The following is an 18939-nucleotide window of genomic DNA, read 5'->3' on the forward strand; positions in this document are numbered from 1 at the left end:
ATTCAAGGATGGCTGGATGAAGTATCATCATATAGAAAACCAACCCCTTTGGATACATCTGTTACAGATCCACTTCTGACAATTCAGTAGTTCTCTCAAGATGAGCTATGGTGAAATGAATGTGTTTATCTTAAATGAAATCGCCATTTATGCCAGATGGGATAAGAACACTACCAGTAGCCTGTTTTAGTTTACTGTACAAGTGTTTAGTGTACTGCAAAAGACTACAATTAAGTATGAGTGAGCCTCATACTATCTTAAGCCCATTTCCCATGAGAAAAATTGTTTCCCAGAGTCGTTCAGCGAGCCAAGAGGTTTAAATCATACGTACTTCCGGGTTCGCTTAAACAGCCGGATTGGACTCACAGTAAAACAAATTTGTGAGAAATTTTGAAGGGTACTTAATGCTTAAAAAATCAAAACAACAGTTTCATCAGAACTATTACTTTGTATTGATACGTAATATAATCTGTGCGTTTTATAACTTAGTGTTTGGATACTATTAGCGCTATATTTTTTCGTCGGACATTAGTGTACGGACCAACGTTACAAGAACCGTTAAATTAGCTTCAGTTTTGCCAAAACAAACAAAAGGAGATAAAGGCTAACGTGGTGACTTAGCTGACGTCCATACATGAGCAGCAACAGAACTAAACAAGTCTTCTAGCTTACTTTATAACAGATAAATTATTAATTGGTAATTTGACACTGGGGGAGTGTGACGCGACCCTGTGGTGGGCAATGTAGAGCGCTCCGCCAGGAAAGTAAACACACCATTCCGTCAAGATGGCCCCGCTCCCCATGCTCCGAGTGGCTCTCCTGGTGTCATTTTCAGTTTTTCTGACTGTTGTGTTGGGTTTCGGACTACCTGCTCTCCTGAACGCGGCGATGAGGATGGTGGGATTACCGGAGACGAGTGTAACCGAGAGCATAGTTGTGCTGTATTTAGTTTTTGTTGTGTATGTTGCAATGCCTCGCATTCCCAGAGGATTGGTGGAGGTAAGGCTATAATCTGGACTGTATTTTCAACATGAACTATGAATGAATGTCCTATTTATTATCCTATAAAACACGATAGAAAGATGCAAATATCACAGCAACGTTTTAATGTACGTAGAGGGAGAAAATGAAATGCATAGGACATGCATACAGTAACACAACAGGAGGTACTGGAATAAGACTATTAATGAGTACAAGTACTCAGATCCTTGAGTAAAGGTACCAATGCAGCGATGTAAAAATACGCAATTACAAGTAAAAGTCGTGAATGAAAAATCCTACTAAAGTGAAAGTATAAAAGTATTATCAGCAGTAAAAGTAATGGTTTGGTCCATCTGACTGATATATTATTATATATGACATCATTAGATTATTAATACTGAAGCATCAGTGTGTAGGCAGCATGTTACTGTTATAGCTGCCGGAGGTGGCGCTATTTTGAACTACTTTATATACAGTAAGTTTAGTTCAGTGGTTCCCAACCTAGGGGTCGGGCCCCTCCAGAGGATCACCTCCAGGAGATGATTAATGGGAGAAGAAAGAAGAAAGAACAAAGTTTTGATACACAAATGTGTTTTCAGTTTTTGGACTTTTTCTCTAATCTTTGATTTTTCAGTAAAACTTTCTATCATTTGAACATTTATTGAAATGAAACCATGTGAGAAGTTTAGAGGGAAAAATCTGTTAACAACTCACAGACATCTGAAACATGACCCTGACTACACACTGCTTTTTGTAAGATTTCAAAAGCCAAAAAGGTTGTAAACCACTGCTTTCATCTTTAACAATGTGTTGTATTTTAAAAGCTTGTTATATTATCCATTGTGTCAAATCTTCATCTGAAAAGTAACTAAAGCTGTCAGATACATGTAGTGTAGTAGAAAGTACAATATTTCCCTCTGAAATGTAGTGGAGTGGAAGTATAAAGTAGCATCAATTGGAAATACTCAAGTAAAGTACAAGTACCTCAAAATTGTACTTAAGTGCTTGAGTAAATGTACTTAGTTACTTTCCACCACTGAGTATTAGCAATAAGAATATTACAGTAAATACTGAAATGGTGTGTGTATATTACATTGCCACAGGCATTGGGGTTTGTAACGCTTTTCAATGGTTCTCCTGTAAATCTTTTTCTGCTTCTCTTCTGGAAAAAATGACAAGCCTAACTGTATCCTGTGCTCTCTGCAGGTGAAGGGGAAAGCTGTGTTTATTACAGGTTGTGACAGTGGTTTTGGTCACGCACTTGCCAAACATATGCACAAACTTGGCTTCACGGTCTTTGCTGGATGTCTTCTAAAGGTAGGTTGGCACAAACACATTTTTGCAGTAGGCACTCATGCAGTCTGAAACAACAGTCCTGTGTTAAATCCTATTAAATAAAATAACTTCAGTTATGTATCTGACCTCTGACCTTAATAAAGGGGGGCAAGCAAAAAGATTAATTTATCTGAGGTTGAATAAAATATCAAATTATTATCATTAGTATGACTTTTGGAACACATTTTTCAAAGCTTTGGGGTTAAATTAGGACATTTCATGTAAAAGTCATGAGCTGGTATAACTGAGGAGACTTGTCATCCTTGCAGGATAAAGGTGGAGAAGGTGCAAAGGAGCTGGAGGAGTTTCATTCAGATCGCATGAAGGTAGTCCAGCTGGATGTCTGCAGTGACGAGCAGGTGAACCAGGCTGTGGAATATATTAAAGACAACCTGGAGGACTCAGAGAGAGGTGAATAACGATACCGCACTAACTTTGATAGAAGAAGATATGTTCATTCACACATTTTATATCCTGTCACTGTTCACAGGTCTGTGGGCGGTTGTGAACAATGCTGGTGTGTCAACGTTTGGAGAAGTAGAGTTTACCACCATCGATACCTATAAGCAAGTGTCAGAGGTCAACCTGTGGGGCACTATCAGGGTCACCAAAGCTGTTCTGCCATTAATCCGCAGGGCCAAAGGTCAGCCAGCAGCTGGAAAGTCACACTGTACATTACACATTATCAGTCTGACATATAAACAAGCTATATAGTGTCAAGAACAGTTGGGCCAAACTGAAAAAACCTTAAAGTAACAAACTCCTTTGTACTTTGGATTTTACTTGGTTGATTTTGCGACTAAACCTTTCTTCCAAGATTCTTTGTGTGGGATTATGAGCATAATTAGCATTCCCACTCAGAAGAAAAGAGCGAAGCTGACGCAGTAGTTGTGTCTCATGATTTCTGTGAGGAATAGTAACAATGCAAGCAATACTGAAACTGAAAGACAAATGTAAAACCTTTCCCCAATCTTTGTTGAAAACTTTATGTTTGTATATCACTTTTCTTTACATAGTTGCAAAGTGATTAAATAAGAAAAAAGGACTATATTTTAAGCTGACATTACTTTAGCTGGCATTTAAAAGACGATACAAAAGTAGTAGTGTAGTACAACAAGTAGAAGATCACTTTAAAAGTGTTGCAAAGAGGAAACAGGAAACTTGATTACATGCGTTTTGGGATTTCAGACGTTAAAAAAAAAAAAAATGTTGTCATGGAAAAAAAAAGGTATTGTTGTCCAACTGAAAAACTTGGGTTCCTTGTGTTAATAAGTTGCCAAAGAGTGACTCATGAAAAAAAAGAGCGTTGTAGTAAAATTATTTGCTAAGCCAAGCACAGCTTCAGGCCATCTTCTTGTTAAGAATGTCTCTAAAGACAATTGAACGACGGACCTGGAGACTTTTGAGTTTGAAGTTTCACCTTTTGTTTGGTTTTACATTATTTAACTAGTGGTAATGCTGCATAAAACTGTCATTGTATCATCATATACAATATACATAATACAGCATGTGTTTTAAATATAATTGGTCACAGAGGAGTATAAAATCCTTGTTTCTTTGCAGGCCGTGTCGTGAACCTGGCCAGTATGTACGGGAGGATGGGAAACATCTTGCGGTCTCCTTACTGTGTATCTAAATACGGCGTGGAGGCTTTTTCTGACTGCCTTCGCTACGAGATGAAGACCTGGGGAGTTAAAGTGTCCATAATCGAACCAGGAAACTTCATCGTGGCCACCGGCATCCTGACCCATGACATTGTGGCCAGCACGGCCAACAAGCTGTGGAGTGAGGCGCCCTCAGATGTGAAGGAGGATTACGGGAGAACCCACTTTGAGCGACACATGTCTCTGGTGCGCTCATATTGCAACAGCGGACAGAAGGATGTGGCCCCCGTGATGGATGACATCACAGACGCCATCATATCCAAGCGTCCTTACACAAGATACAACCCCATTGAACCACACTGGTGGATCAGAGTGCAGCTGATGACCCATCTGCCTGCTGCAATATCCGACTTCCTCTACTTCTAAAAGAGAAGTCGTGTCTGTACTAGCTCTGTCCGTTTCACCCCGGGATCACAGATAGCAGCCTATTTCTCAACTATGTAGCACTATGCAGATCTACAGGCTTGCCCTGAAGAAGGGTCTCTGCTTTGTATTCCTCAGCACTTGAAATCATTCACTGATCAAGCCTTAAAACTTAATGGTTTTGTAAACTGTAAGTAAATTATTGCACTTTGCTTTTTCTATGTCTGACAAGAACCATAACTTTTTATCTATACAGAAATATTCCGTGATAAGTAGTAACTACTTTGTGTTGGATATCAGCAGGGCTATGACATACCCGTAGCTATAAACACTATATCAGTATTGCTTGCTGTGGTATAATCTTAAAAAAAAAAGTGCTTGTCTCTTTATATCTTTTTTTTTTCTGATACTTATAATGTTTTGCCTGATGGGAATCTTCTTGGGCCCCACTGGCATGAGGACCAAAGCTGGTAAAACTCAAGAGCAGGCTCCTGCTGCTCTGTTGTGACCGATGCCGGAACAAACCAAGGTCAGCTACTGTACAACCGTGGTGAGATTTGGCTCGAGTCGCCCGAAAGTTATGCAACAACAACACAAGCCTACTTTTGTCTCGCATGCTTCATGAGGTCCTGCGTGCTACTTCAACAGTTCGGTTGATTGATGTGATTAATGGGCATGCTTGAACTAAAAGGTTGTCTCCTTCTTGTGTATAGAATGATACGAATGAACAGAGCATTGATATATTTTGCAAAATGTTACAATCACATTATCCTTTTTTTCAAGAATGATTTGAAATAAAGTGACCAAAATTTGACTTGAGTTTTGTTGAAGATTTCATGTGAGATCAGCCTGCAAGCTGGTGGTTCCAGTAAATGTAATAATACAAATAGCCACCGGGTGGCGTACAAGCACCGTACAAAACTACCACTGCTGTTACCAAGCATGAATTTTCTGCTATCACATCATTTAAGCTGCATTATTACCACATCACAGCAAAGCACATGTGAAAGTGCATCAATGCAGTTTTCACATAGAGCTTATAACCAAACATTTTGTCAAATGCTATATTTTGTAATACAGTAAAATATTGCAATAAGAAAAAAATGAACATAAAAGTACCAACATTGAACAATTTGGCTTCTTTTATCTTCTGGCAGATAAAAACAACACAGCATTATTTTTATGTCGTTTATTATGTCTTTTGAACACTCTAATAAACTCTTCTAAATTATTACACCTGAAGACGATCTCCCCTCCGTAAAAACAGTATTAAGAGCATGACATTAAATTTCACAGCACTGCCTTTTATCATTCCACAGCATGGATCTGTTTTCTTCACTCTCTCTCTCTCTCTCTCTCTCTCTCTCTCTCTCTCTCTCTCTCTCTCATACAGAAAAAAAAAAAGCTTTGTGAGACAAAGAACACCATAGAAATGTAAGCAGCACAAAAGCACCAAAGTTAACACGGGTCATTTGATCTGAATATTATCAAGAAATCGATCATAGATTCAAGATTATCTCAGGCTTGTTTAGCAGTCAGGAAACAGAGTTCCAGCTGCGCTGTAGTTCATGAAAAACAGTTTGATAAACAATCTCTTGATAATATTTACCTCAACTGACTTCAATGTCTTTTTAAGCAGATTTAAAACCCTTTCTGTACAGCTACAAGGCTCTGCTCATGCGGCCTCCATTGGTGTAAGATGAAAAAGATCCCAGTTTATAACAATATCTATGCAGGGAGATACTGTAGTTCTGTATTTGAATATCAAGTAAAACATTTAAGTATTGAGATTTTTTTTTTTTTTTTTTTTTTTTTTTTACATATTTAAGTGGCTAAACTGCAAAAGTGAATGTCTTACACTAGTCTTATATGAAATACATACAGACATTAAAAAAAACTATTTCCTTGGAAACCATGACAGTTTCTTCACAACCAACAATATGTGATACCGTTACTTGAGGTGCTCATACATGAGATTCAGGTCATGATTACATCACACCTGGGATTATGTTTCTGAATGAACATCAGCACATATTTTTATATTGTACATTTAGGCATTCACTGTTCACTTAAGGAGTTATACTTAATGAAATCAGCTATGGTAAGGTCACTTGATACTACACACAATATCAACTAATGGGCATTTTATGCATGACAAAAAAAAAAAAAAAGAAAAGAAAAAAGTTAGACAATGACATTGACATTTTCAACCTACATCAACAAAGTGAGCACTCAATGAGGAAATACCCTTCCCTATAAGGATGTTTTCAGACACCCCCAGCACATTGCTCACTAATCACACTCAACTGACGCACATGCAAAGCTTCAACCAAATAGCACACAGCGGTGACAAGAGAAGTGGGAAGAACGGGATGAGAAGAAGAAGAAGAAGAAAAAAAAAAAAAGAAGACTCTTAAACCTTTGGTTGACAGAAAGCTGTGAAGGCACATTTAAATCTCCTCTTAAATCCTTCAAACTGGGGCAACGTTGCGTTGGCGTTTGTCACTTTAATGCTGCGTAATATTGCAGATGCTGCAGAACTGGAAGTCAGGGAGGAAATTTCACAAAAATGTGAGATGCTGATAGCGGTTGGTTACGACTGTAGGCAAAACACTATCTCGCTTAAAGTGTCAGCAACATGGCACCAAGACAACAGCCAGGGATCAGGTGCTATAAAAATGACATGTAACAGAAATGTTGAAACCCAATAATACTTATTGGATGACCGATACAGAGACCAAAAGTGAAGAGAAGAATACAGGCACAAATATGCTTGAAATATTGGTAAAATTGAAACAAATCTTTTTTTATAGATTCGGGACCCAAAATGAACAGAAATCACTTGAAGTGTAACTATAACAATACTGTGATTCACACTTGAAAGCAGGTGGACAGAAATCTGTTTACGTGTTAAATCAAGACATTTCCAACCCTGCGCACACCCTGACCTTTCATCCTGGAATGTTATTTCAATATATAAACTGTTTCACTGTGTAATAAGGTGTAATCATAGTTCACTTAAGATCTTGACTTGTACTTCAGGCGAAAAAGTAAAACTTGCCATTATAAATCATGTTTCACTGTTAATTAAATATTTTTCAGCTCCGAAAACAGAGAAAATACACTCAGCTCTTTTATGAATAGCTGTCAGTCACCTGGGGAATGGAGAGGAAAAAAAAAAAAAAAAAAAAGGTTCACACCCATGTTTTGTGTTCTTTGTGGCATGACTGACTTTTTCATGCTTGAATTGACCTCCCAAAAAGCTTTTATTCTGCACTGTGATACATCAGCGTTGGCCTCTGTTCATCTCCCCACCCAAATATGACTGGGAGCGGTATTCCAGATACTCCAGATCCAGCGGAATAGATTCTCCCCAAGTCTCCTCCCTAGATCCTAATTCATCGCTTTTGTTTTTTAGGGTCCATTTTTCCATTCCTCCACTGTGAAATCCCTCTTCTCTCTCTCACTCTCTCTCTTTCTCTCTCTCTGTGCTCAGGTCCAACTGGCCACAGCTGGAGAACTCATCATCGCAGGCATCGTAATCATCTCCCTGAGCCCGCTGCTGGAGCAGCTCCCTGCCAACGCCGCTGCAGCTTGATTGCAGGCGCTGCTACTCTTGTAGCTGCCCTTCACTTTCAGATCCAAACACTACTTGGTCCATTCTCGCTTGACAAATAACCCATTCACTAGAGACCTTTACTGTAAATATAAACCATGTGTTTCACTGTATTCTAACTTGACATTGGCCATAGATTTGAAAAACACAAAACTAGGACTTAACCAACACTTAGACTTGCTTTTTTTGACAAATAAGTCACAGAAATGAATGCACAAATGTCACCAAGTAATCAATTTCTTTCACTAGTACTAATCCTTTGCGAGGAAGAAGGCGTACTCCATGCTTGATGTATATGCTATGCAACCGCACAAACATGACCCCTGGGTGACCTTTTACTGCTCCATTCCCTTCAGCGATCGCTAATTCAAGAGCAGTGACATCATCCTCTGGACTGCCCCTCCATTTCCCCTCCCAGCTCCACAGAACTGGCGGGTGTTTGGAAGCTGCACCGCTGTCAGCCCAACTGCCCTCCTTCCTCCAGAGAAAAGTCCCCTTTGGCAACACTGGGAGGACGCGCCAGCTGTCTGTCTCCGGACCATGAGAGGAAAACACTTTTTTGACTTTTCACATGGCCTCCAAAAACACCGGGATAAACTCTCCATGGACTGTCAATTTCTCTCTTAGGAGACACAAGTGAAGGTGTGAGGACGCTGAACACTATTCTGTTTTGTTTGCATGCATGCGTGCAAAGTCATGGCGTTTTGAGCACCCACTGCGAGCGGTGCCCCGGCTTTGTAACATTCACATGATATGGATACAGCAATATGTGAGACAAGCAGTTCTGTTGTACAAAAAGAAGTGTCTAATTTGACCGAGCAGAGGAATCCTCAAAATACTCCAAATCCTCAAAAACAGATGCACAGTGTGATATCCAATCTCTACAACCATGATCCTAACAGAATTATATCAATAAATATATTTTGGTCACTTAGTTTTTTATTCATGATTAGCAGTTAGCAGGAGTTTGTGGATTAGCGTGTCCACAACCATAAAGAAACGAGTTAAGACAGACAACACAAAAATGAGTTGAAATGTAGAACTCTAGGCTAGAGTGAATCTGAGAAATGCCTCATACGGGTGTTTGTTGTGTACTGGATACAGTTAAAAATCATCACATTTTAAAAAGAAACTGTTAAAAAGATTATATATTATCAACAACAGAAAAAAAAAGAAAACTAAATGCAAATCTAATAGATAAAGGTGGAAATACATGGCATTGCCTATGAGCTAACACATCTGGATAATTTTAAATAGGTGACCAAGAGGTCTGTAGTCAACTCTCAGGAGTCCATAGTCTTTTTGTCTCCCCCGCCTCCATTCCTCTGTGTCTCTCCCGTGCTTTTTCCATACCTCCTCTTGGAATGCTCACAAATCGGGCATTTAAGTCCTGATGATGTGTTAAGTCCTCAGGCTTGGAGTTTAAATGTTAGTGTGTGTTCTGGTGTAAGTATCTGTGTGTATATACTGTATATGGATGCAGTTTAGAATGTGTGTATGTATGTATGTGTGTGTGTGTGTGCGTGTGTGTGTGTGTGTGTGAGAGTGTAAGTGTGCAACAGAGGGATCAGGAGGCGGCCAGGGCCTTGATCAGGTACAGTTTGTCTCCCTGCTCACTGGTGAAGATGGGGGCCTTTTTGTAGTGTTCAACAAGCTCTTCCATAGAGTTGAACTTGCGCTGTCCAATGCAGTAAAGGTTTTCCTTCAGCTGCACTTTGAAATGCTTGTTCTTGCTCTGCGCCTTCAGGGAGATGGAGAAGTCGTTTGGCTGCAGAAACAAAAAGGATATTATCAGAATTCGAGGCAAACACACACAACAGCTATTGAAACTGGTGGTTTTGGTGAGCAGGTGTGGGCTTACTGACCGATGACTCGCTGTCTCGGATGAGGAAGTCTCCCTCTATGCCTCTCTGGTTGAGGGCCACCTCCGCCTGGTGGCGCGTCACCTTCCCGTAGTACCACTCCTTCCCCGCGAAGCGCCCGCTGCCTGAAGGCGAGATGTAATCACAGTCAGGTGTGGGCGGCCCCGCAGGCCCTGCTGTGGGTTTATGGGAGGTGGAGTCCAGCACATTGACGTAGTTCTTAGGCACCAAGCCCAGCTGTCCGTCCGCTTTGCGGCACTTCCACCACTCCGGGTCGTTCTCTGGCTTCTCCACAACCTCCATCACCTCGCCCTTCTCAAAATTCAGCTCCTCGTCGTTGCCTGAGCTGAAAGGGTAGAGTGCCTGGACTGTGTGCAGCACTCTGTTCCCGTTCGTGGTGCTGTTCATCACAGCCGCCAGCTTCTCTGTTAGCGATCCAGCCGGGTCCCCTCCCCCGCCCATTCCCCCTCCCCCCGCCGTCCCATCCACGTCCTCTGTCACGTAGTTGGACGGAAACCAGCCAGAACGTCCGTTGTAGCTTCCGCGCCACCAGCCGTCGCTGCACTTCTCCATCACCACCACCCGCGTGCCTTTAACCAGAGACAGCTCATCTTCGCGCTCTGCTGTGTAGCTGAACTTGACCAGGGCGGGCAGGTTGAGGTCGTACAGCCGCTCACCGTTATCTGCATACATGTCTGAGTCGGCATTGGAGGCCGTGTCTCTCATCCCCCCCTTTCTGCTCTTCACCTTCCCAATTCCTGGACAAAATAATCAAGGAAAGGTGTTAAAAGTTTGCAAAGAGAACATTATCATCATCATCATTATCAGAAATGAAGTTCAGTTAATGAGGTAAGAAACTTAACTACAAGCCAGATGACATCTTGAATGAGCAGACAGACAGGCCTTTAGGTCTTCATTTGAAACTTTACACTTTAATTTCACTAAAACACCACCAAAGTCCCTGGAATTTCAGTTTTCAAACCCTTCCACTGATGTTAAACAAGTCTGAACAGAAAAACAAAAACCACACATACATACACCAAAAAACACCTCTGAAAATTTAAGGGAGGAAGAAAAAAAACCCCAGACAAATACCAGGCAGCGATAATAAGCATTAGGGGTTGTGCTGAAATACAGGGAGGGTGGGTAAGCAGGGCTAAATATCATTCCTTGTCCACATTACAGTGCCCTAACCCCCCCACTCCCCACTCCAAACCCAAGTACATTCTTGGGGATTAGGTCTAGGTGCTGAGGAAACAAAAAAGCAATGCTGGTGTGGTTGAAGAGAAAAAAAAAAAAGTATGAGTGGGATGAAAACTTGTTTTGGCATGGGCCTCTAAATCCAGTGGAAATTTAAAAAAACGTGCATGAAATGAATTACCGGTACTAAGTTAAAAAACAAAAGTAATGTCCTAATTGTTAGCTTTCGACTGTGCTGACCGCTCATTTCATTGTTGCTAATCACATTGCACTAATCACCTCAGCTGCCCCGACACCTGCAGCCATGCTTGAACTACAGCTGGATACCAAAGTCCATCTGATTTCTGCCAACACTCTCCCTCGCTCTGGTTCCTCCCTTCCACTCACACAGACTCTCCGCTCTGTGATCCCTCCTGACCCCTTCCCTTTCCAAGCACCCCACTGAGCTAACCATTTGACTTCAGTGCAGGGATGATTAAGAGCGTATTTATCAAGACTTTATCAACTAGTCTTTCTGTTTAGCGGGCTAAATGTCAGCCGGTGACTCAGGTTGAATGACCACAAGCGAAATGGTGTATTTTATGATACATTCACTCAACCTCTTGGCATAATGTAAGACCTGCACTCACTTGCACCACCTCTAAAACGAGCCCAGAAGGGGGATTACCGGGCCCTTTAGCCTTTTCCTGGGTTATGGAGCCCTGAGGCCTGAGCTTTGGCAGCCCCTGTGGTCATCGTCTTACTGGACAAGAATTTCCACTTGGCAGCCTGGCATGCCAACAGTTGTATGAAACACATGCACAGCTAAGCAGAGGACCCAGTGGTGTAATCACGCCTTGTTCCCACTTTCCAAAAAGGACCAGAAAGCAGCTCCTATGCACCTATACATGACTTTTTTTTTTGCTGTGGAAACAAGGGAAGCAACATTCCACCATTTTGCTAGATCTTGCACTAATATGACATTACTGTTATTATGACAGGTCTGACTGATGATGTGGGGAAAACCAGACTAAAGCCGTGACTAGGCAGACACTGATAGCTGTTTAATTAGTGACTGTTTCTGATTACGTTTGCAAAGGCTATTGCTAAAGTCAGCTGGGTGAAATTATACAGCAGGGCAGGGTGTAGTCTCCGGGAGGACGGTGTGTGTGTTTGTTATCTGCGCGGGGAACGTGACTAATGTGTCATAACACAATCCCGAATCTGCTTTACCACAGATAAATTGTTACTGAAAGGTGGCCGTGACTCAAAGAGTGGAGACAAATTTCATGGTAGCGCTCAGAGTCCGGTGTCAAATTGCTTCCAGGTAGACCCTGTTATTAGTCACACCACTGTACATAACTACAGACTCCAGACAGGGTGTTAAGAGCCGATGTCTGTATGTGGAGGTTAGGTCTACTTATACCTAATTTCAATCTCTTATATGTCAGAAACAGGGAAAAGAAAAGAACAATAAACATAAATATTGAAAATATGACACGCAAAGTTTACATACACATAAACCCTTACTTCTCTTAGGTGTTGAAATGATACATAATAACTGAATCTAGATCCACAACAGCTAAAATATCACATGTGCATTCTGGAAAGGGAAAAAAAAAAAAAGAGAGAAACATGTTCGTGCAGGTGCAAGCCCCAGGATGTGTCTTCTGCACAGTTGGAAATGACCTAGTTAGCTCCAAACAAAGGTTAGGGGTCAACCCTGCATAAATAAAGTACTTTTTGGCTCCAGTTGACAACTCTGACAATTGAGAGCTTTATATTTTATCTCTCTGGCCAGGTAACACAGCCGTTATCACCGTCCTTGTCTGGGATATTATTTGCCGCTTCCTGCTGCAGTCACACAAAGGCTTTGCATTAAAAAAACATGGAACCAGAGATCACGCATTTGACTAGATGCTCAATCTAAGCAAAGGTAGTAAAGGGAAGTTGGGATTTGCCTGTATAGCTATAGTATAGGTAGACAATACTGGGTGAAGATAAGGGGTTGTTATTGAGAGCATCTGCTTCTCTGAGGGCTCATCTGTCATGCTGTTGTGGGTTTACTGCTGAGAATTCACTTGTGTGGCAGTGTAGAAGAAAACTGAGTTTGTGCTTCCTCTTACAATTTATCAGCAGCTCTTATCTTACAGGGCTTTCACACCAAACACAAAACGTGGCACTGGTTAGAGAAAAGGGCTCTGGACACAGCTGCAATCTGCTCAACTGATGCTAACCGATTTTGTCGAGCGCTACCTTGATACTCAGCGAGGTTTTTTAAAAGGTGAACTTTGGGCATGATCTTTGAGTCTTTCAGTAAGCTGAGACTTTGTAGCAACGGCAAACAAGAAGAAGGGAGTGTGCCGACTACTCAGGGTAATAAACATACAGTGGCAATTTAAGCAATCTTAAAAGAAAAAATGTATACACACACAAACACTGAATACTCAGCTATTCAACACAATTTAGAATCATGAGGAGATTTGTACAGAAAATCATAAACATTTATTAACTAGTAGGAGGTCCAGATGGTTCACATTTAGAACAACAAGCTGAATTTAGTACAATATTTATAAAGTAATATTATATTCTTTCTTTTTTTTTTTGCTTGCCCTTGTCTGGCTGCATGATATATAAACCCAGTTACAATGACTGAGCAGTCTGAGGTCGAGCACTTCAGACAGGACTCATAGCTGTTATGACAGACACATCACTGGTTGTTATGAGGACTGAAGCTAAGAATCTTTAATTATGGGACTGTCTACCCTACCAGCAAGCCACCGTACCACCCAGACCTGCCACCTTTACCGCAACACAACCGTGTGAGGACGAGCAGAATGTAATTAAAATGGAAAATATTGTAAGTTGTCAGCAACTGATAGAGTCTGCCAAATGTGTGCTAAAAGACTGTATCATGAAAAGGGAAAATTAGCTTAAACTCCATGATGACTTGTATAAACACACAGTGTACAACAGACAACAGATATATTTTATGGGTTTAGATGCATGTACAGGAGAAGTAGCGAGTGAAAAACTAAAAAATATGCTCCATTGTAACCCCCCACTCCTCTCTAGCTGATATACGTGATCCCTCTATCTGAAGGTAAGCCTAAATTCTGCCTACTGCGTAATTTTTGCATGTGTATGCGCAGCTGTGATAGCCGAGTGCTTCCCCTGAAACCCACAAACCATGCCACTGCTTTACTGCTACCTGGGAAAGGTCTACAAAACAGGGGGTGAAATTTAAAAACCAGTGTGCGCTGGAAACTTTACTCTCTCGACGTCAGATGCTTTTTCCTGTGCATTTCCTGAGAGGAGGATGCGGAGGAAGGAAGCCACGTTGCGTCGAATGGCAGTAAATCACTGCAAACAATGACGAAGAGACTTTACCACGCACATGTTAAACAACTCCCAAAAAACTTCACTTTTTGTTTATAGATGAGGTGGCCGCAGCAGGAGGAGAAGAAAGTGCTGGGCAGTTTGTTCAGCGACCAATGACAGACAGGAACTAGTTTTGTTTTTTAACTCTGGCCTCCCTACGCTGGCTGGCTGTCCATTGTCTGCATGGGCCCTTTCGACCTCTCGGCTTCCCTCCATTCCAGGGCTCTTCCTCTGTGGACGACAACACCCCGCGTCAGGCTGTCTGACAGTGCCTGAACATCCCCCTACTTGAACAGAACATGATCATTTAGACATTTGAAGTTCAGCCACAGTGGAATGGCTTGTTTGTTCAGAAAACGTGTGTTATGAATTTGCTAGTTGACAGCTAAACACAACATGGTCTGAGCACTGGTCTGTGATGAGTCACCATCATGTCATAATTGCAATTTTAGCTACATTGATTAATTATCATTTAGCAAGTCGCGCCGTCGCTGGTGAGACTGTATACTCACACGGAAATGAAAGCTATATGTAGAAAGCGTGTGTCACTCGTGTTCACCAGACATGAGACGCAACACAGCAACCCTCAGCCGTATGGAATAGTAAGAGACTCACACATTAAAGGTAATGACAAGAGTGTGTTGGCGTATTCTTCAATGGGGATGACTGGCGCAGCCCTTTTAAAGACTACAGCTTCAATCAAACTGCTAACATGGCTGACTGATAGCTGCGCAGGAAACGTGCAAAGCTCTTTTAACTTCAGCCGTCTGAGACATCAAAAGCAGGCAGCCATCAGTCTCTGTGATGGAGCAGAGCAGAGGGAGGAAGGAGGGAGGGAGGGAGGGAGAGAAGCACAGAGCTCCATTTGGTTTTTACTGATCTGGACAGTGCAGCATCACAGTCAGGAATGGAACTCCAGCTGTAGCATTTCTACCCAACAAAAGCGTCCTTTTGAACTCACTAACTAACTAAATCATTTTTTTTTATGACTGCAGCATTCAGATACAGAACTGCAGCAACAGATGTCAGCACACTGATGTGTTCATTGAAGAATCAAACATGTCTTTAAAGGTAATGTTAAAAAAATTCAAAAACCTGTGTCATGACTCAGCCTGGTTGTGACAGTTTTCAATACTGGTGCCAATACAAAACTGGAACCGAGAAGATGCTTTACTTATTGAGAAATACAAACATGTTTTTCTACAAAACTATTATTTCATTTCACAAAAGATGCCAAAGTTCTCAAATGTTAAATGCTGCCACACATGGCGTTTGCCTTATAGAATACAGTCAAAAAAGCTGAAACTGGAACTAACATTTGATGCCAGCTTTCTGTACTTGACAGTTGTCAAAACTGTCAAGTGGTCGGTGCCAAAAAAGTATTGAGATTTTATACCCAGCGCTACTCATGACATGGACAACAATGTTTTAAAACTAATTATTTCAGAGAGCCAGCACAACCGTTCAAAACTAGAAATGAGACCTTTATAAGAATTAATCAATTAGTTGAATATTAATCAGCAACTATTTTGATAATCCATAATTCACTGGTTCCAACTTGTCAAATAGGAATATTTTCTGGTTTTCTTATTTTATGATAATGAACTGAATATCTATAAAACATGACCATGGGTTCTGGGAACTTGTGGTGGCATTTTTTCTATTTCCCAACATTCTATAGACCAAACAATTGATCAACAATTGATTTGTTGAGAAAATCATCTGTAGATTAATCGATAATTGTTATTTGCAGCCTAAGAGACCATTAAATTCAATAGACAAGGAGAGCTGTGCTGTAGATGTTTCCATTGATCCCTTCTTCCAACATGTTTATGGCAATGGCTACTCTTTAACAAGCTCACTTCCTCTTGAGCAATTCCTAATGGCAGAAGACTCCAGAAAACAAAGACAAGTGGACGGCTTTAGTGGAGAAAAACATCTTAGGCCTAAGTGACATTGATCCCGCCAATCTCTTTATTATGATTACGTCTTTTGCTTTTTGGTAAAGGGAAGAGTGAGCAGTGGTTTGGAGAAATGACGCGGGAGTTGGATGCAGAAAAACGAGGGACAGAGACTGCCAGAATGTCCAACAGACAGACCCCGCACAATGATTCAACTTCCTTCTAAGTTCTCACTTCCTCTCTGGCCTGCTCTCCTCCAATACTCAGAGAGAAATGTGGCTCAAATTAGAGTTTCCGCTCGCTGGGGAGGCTGAGAAACAGGAAAACAGAGGGAGGGGAGAGAGAGAGAGAGAGAGAGAGAGAGAGAGAGAGGAGAGACTAACAGCTCTCAGTTTACACAAGTTAGAAGGTTTGTTAGCTCATCTCTACTTTTTTTTTTTTTTTTTTGCAGCTTCTCATCCCACACTCTTTGGACCCTTAGACTACAATCTGTCTTAAGGCAAGAGTGGACACACACACACACACACACACACACACATACACAAACAGGGAAGATAGACAGAGACAGGAGATACCACTCAACAGTTACAAGGTGAGATTACAGAATGGGTGTGCGCCAGGGCCTTTTGAAAAAAAAATGTGTCGGTGTGGCTGTAAAGTATCCACGGCCCACGGAGCTGCCTGGGTAATGACATTCCTCTGATAACCGAGCGAGGTGTAGGAGATGGGAGTCCGGGTCCCATCAATCAGCAGAGACCCCTTCCTCCTCTCAGCACAATGACTACAGTGTTCTACATGAGCACCCCTCGTCCCTTCAACTGTAGCTCATGACTGGCGGGTGGCTGGGTGGGGGTGTTGGGGTGGGGGTGGGGGTGGTGGTGGGGGGGGGGGGGGGGACCCTCCCAGTATGAGCGAGCTCACCCTGAGGGTAACATAAAAGAAAACAGACTCTGGCTATGTCTTGAGATATTCCCAAACAGGGTGGAGAGGAGGTCTTCAAGTATGATAATGTAATCCACTGAGTTGCAGCCCACTCACTAGGACAAACGCTAGAAAAAAATGGAGTAGGATTACTGTGTGTGTGTGTATGTGTGTTTAAAAGAAAGAGACAGAGAAGGATTGCTGAGGCAATTACAGGCTTCGGCACAGCAGAAGGCTTTTCAAAAGCATATCCACCCAGTCTTTGCAGCCGCTCAAACAGACACAGCCTCAAAAGCTGTTAAGACACCCGCTCTCCTTCTCCGCCAGCACAACATGTTAGCACAGAAATCAGTTTCCGCCTAAATATGACACATTCTTTTGGCTAACCCGAAGCTGAAACCGCCTCACGACCAAAGTGAAAAATCAAACAAGAGAGATGAAAAAAAATTCTGACAACTGCTGCTGCACGACCAAAGAGGAAAGAAAAAAAAAAAAGTAACAGCTCAAACTTCAGACGCCAGATTTCCACACCACTTGTAAAACAACAGAACACGTCAGAACAACTTTAAGCAGCGACAGAAGACTAAGAAAGTTGAAAACTCACGAAAGAAATGTTTGAATAGGTTAGCCATGTCCATTTTGGGCTCGCCGTCTCTCCCTCTCTGTCTCTTTCCCGGCCCCTGCTCGCTTCCCACTGCAGCTGTAGAGTTATTCCATGTGAACACCCAGAGAGAGAGAGTTGGGCGGATAGCAGAGCAGGGCAGCCCACTCCTTGACCATGTGGTCAGGCTTAACCAATGAGAGCGCAGGATGGAGAGGCCTCCAGTCCAGCTCTGGAAGGCACAGTACAGAGGCCTCATGGAGAGGGAAAGCAAGAAGGGAGGAGGAGGAGGGGGGGGGGGGGATGGCTGAAGCTCAGACTGAGAGAAAGAGAGAAAGAAAAAGGAGATGAAAGAAGAGAGATATGGGGAAAGTGAAAGAGCTATTTCATTAACGTTTAAGCTGCGGATTGATATTTGTAACGAGGTGCCGGGCTAAGTAAGATAAACTCTGAGGGGATCTGTGGGGACGCTGCAAGGGCTGAGTGAGTCAGTGAGTGCTCAGTGTCACATGACTGCAGTTGTTTGTAGAGACACACTCATAACTTTACAACAAACCCAGGAAACATGAATCCTCAAACACAGAAACAGACGGACACACACACACACACACACACAGCCCTGCAGACAGATCATACCCTCACGCATTCTTTCAGTCGATGACACTACTCCACACCCAGCAACAGGCTTGTTTAAAAAAAGAAAAAAAAGAAGAAGAAGAAGAAAAAGATAGATTTTTCTTCCCATATTACATATGAAAGTGTGGTCATCAGGCTGCTTTTCTTATTGTCACCCCTCCTCTCTCCACACACACACACACACACACACACACAACAAACATTACCACCCACCATCCCCAAGTTTAAATGTCCTTAATCTACTTTTAGATCATAAATAGTATACATGGAGGTGAAGTATTTACAAGCTTTCTGTGATTACATTAGTGTTTTACAGGCTGCTCAGTATGCTTTAGCTCATGTTTTGAATTAGCCCATGTTTTATTGGGTGTATGTGTGCGAGTGAAGTGAGACCTGAGCCTGTGTTTGTGTGTGTGTCATCTGTGCAGCTGTTCACCTGAGGTTATTTGATCAATAGAAGTAATGACAGGTGGAAATTGTTGGGAGGTTCCATTGCTGT

At 42.0% G+C, this 18939-nt stretch overlaps 2 protein-coding genes across 3 annotated transcripts in view; one reads left to right on the forward strand and one right to left on the reverse strand.

Annotated features, from left to right (window-relative positions):
- Window positions 1–341: 341 nt before the first annotated feature.
- Window positions 342–5722, forward strand: bdh1 (3-hydroxybutyrate dehydrogenase, type 1). The gene is made up of 5 exons (XM_067577566.1): window positions 342–999; window positions 2188–2298; window positions 2586–2727; window positions 2807–2959; window positions 3880–5722. Exons 1-5 carry the CDS (start codon window positions 787–789, stop codon window positions 4344–4346), a joined length of 1086 nt encoding a protein of 361 aa, XP_067433667.1. The 5' UTR covers window positions 342–786; the 3' UTR covers window positions 4347–5722.
- Window positions 5683–18939, reverse strand: part of nck1b (NCK adaptor protein 1b) — a 28999-nt gene continuing 15742 nt past the window's right edge. The window contains exons 1-3 of one of the 2 annotated variants that reach the window (XM_067577557.1): window positions 17808–17958; window positions 9825–10579; window positions 5683–9727 (exon numbers count right to left, since the gene is read on the reverse strand). In XM_067577557.1, the coding sequence (XP_067433658.1) occupies window positions 9527–9727; window positions 9825–10579; window positions 17808–17841 (990 nt within the window). In that variant the 5' untranslated portion in view covers window positions 17842–17958 and the 3' untranslated portion in view covers window positions 5683–9526. Of the gene's footprint in view, window positions 9728–9824; window positions 10580–17807; window positions 17959–18939 lie in introns of those variants that run through there. The other variant, XM_067577558.1, reaches the window with a different exon arrangement.

This window comes from Thunnus thynnus, chromosome 21, assembly GCF_963924715.1.
Source record: "Thunnus thynnus chromosome 21, fThuThy2.1, whole genome shotgun sequence".
NCBI lineage: Eukaryota > Metazoa > Chordata > Actinopteri > Scombriformes > Scombridae > Thunnus > Thunnus thynnus.

Coding starts and splice junctions, on each gene's coding strand:
- bdh1 (XM_067577566.1), top strand. CDS start 787: ATGGCCCCGCTCCCCATGCTCCGAGTGGCTCTCCTGGTGTCATTTTCA. Junction 2,299..2,585: donor TTGCTGGATGTCTTCTAAAG/GTAGGTTGGCAC, acceptor TCATCCTTGCAG/GATAAAGGTGGAGAAGGTGC. Junction 2,960..3,879: donor ATTAATCCGCAGGGCCAAAG/GTCAGCCAGCAG, acceptor GTTTCTTTGCAG/GCCGTGTCGTGAACCTGGCC.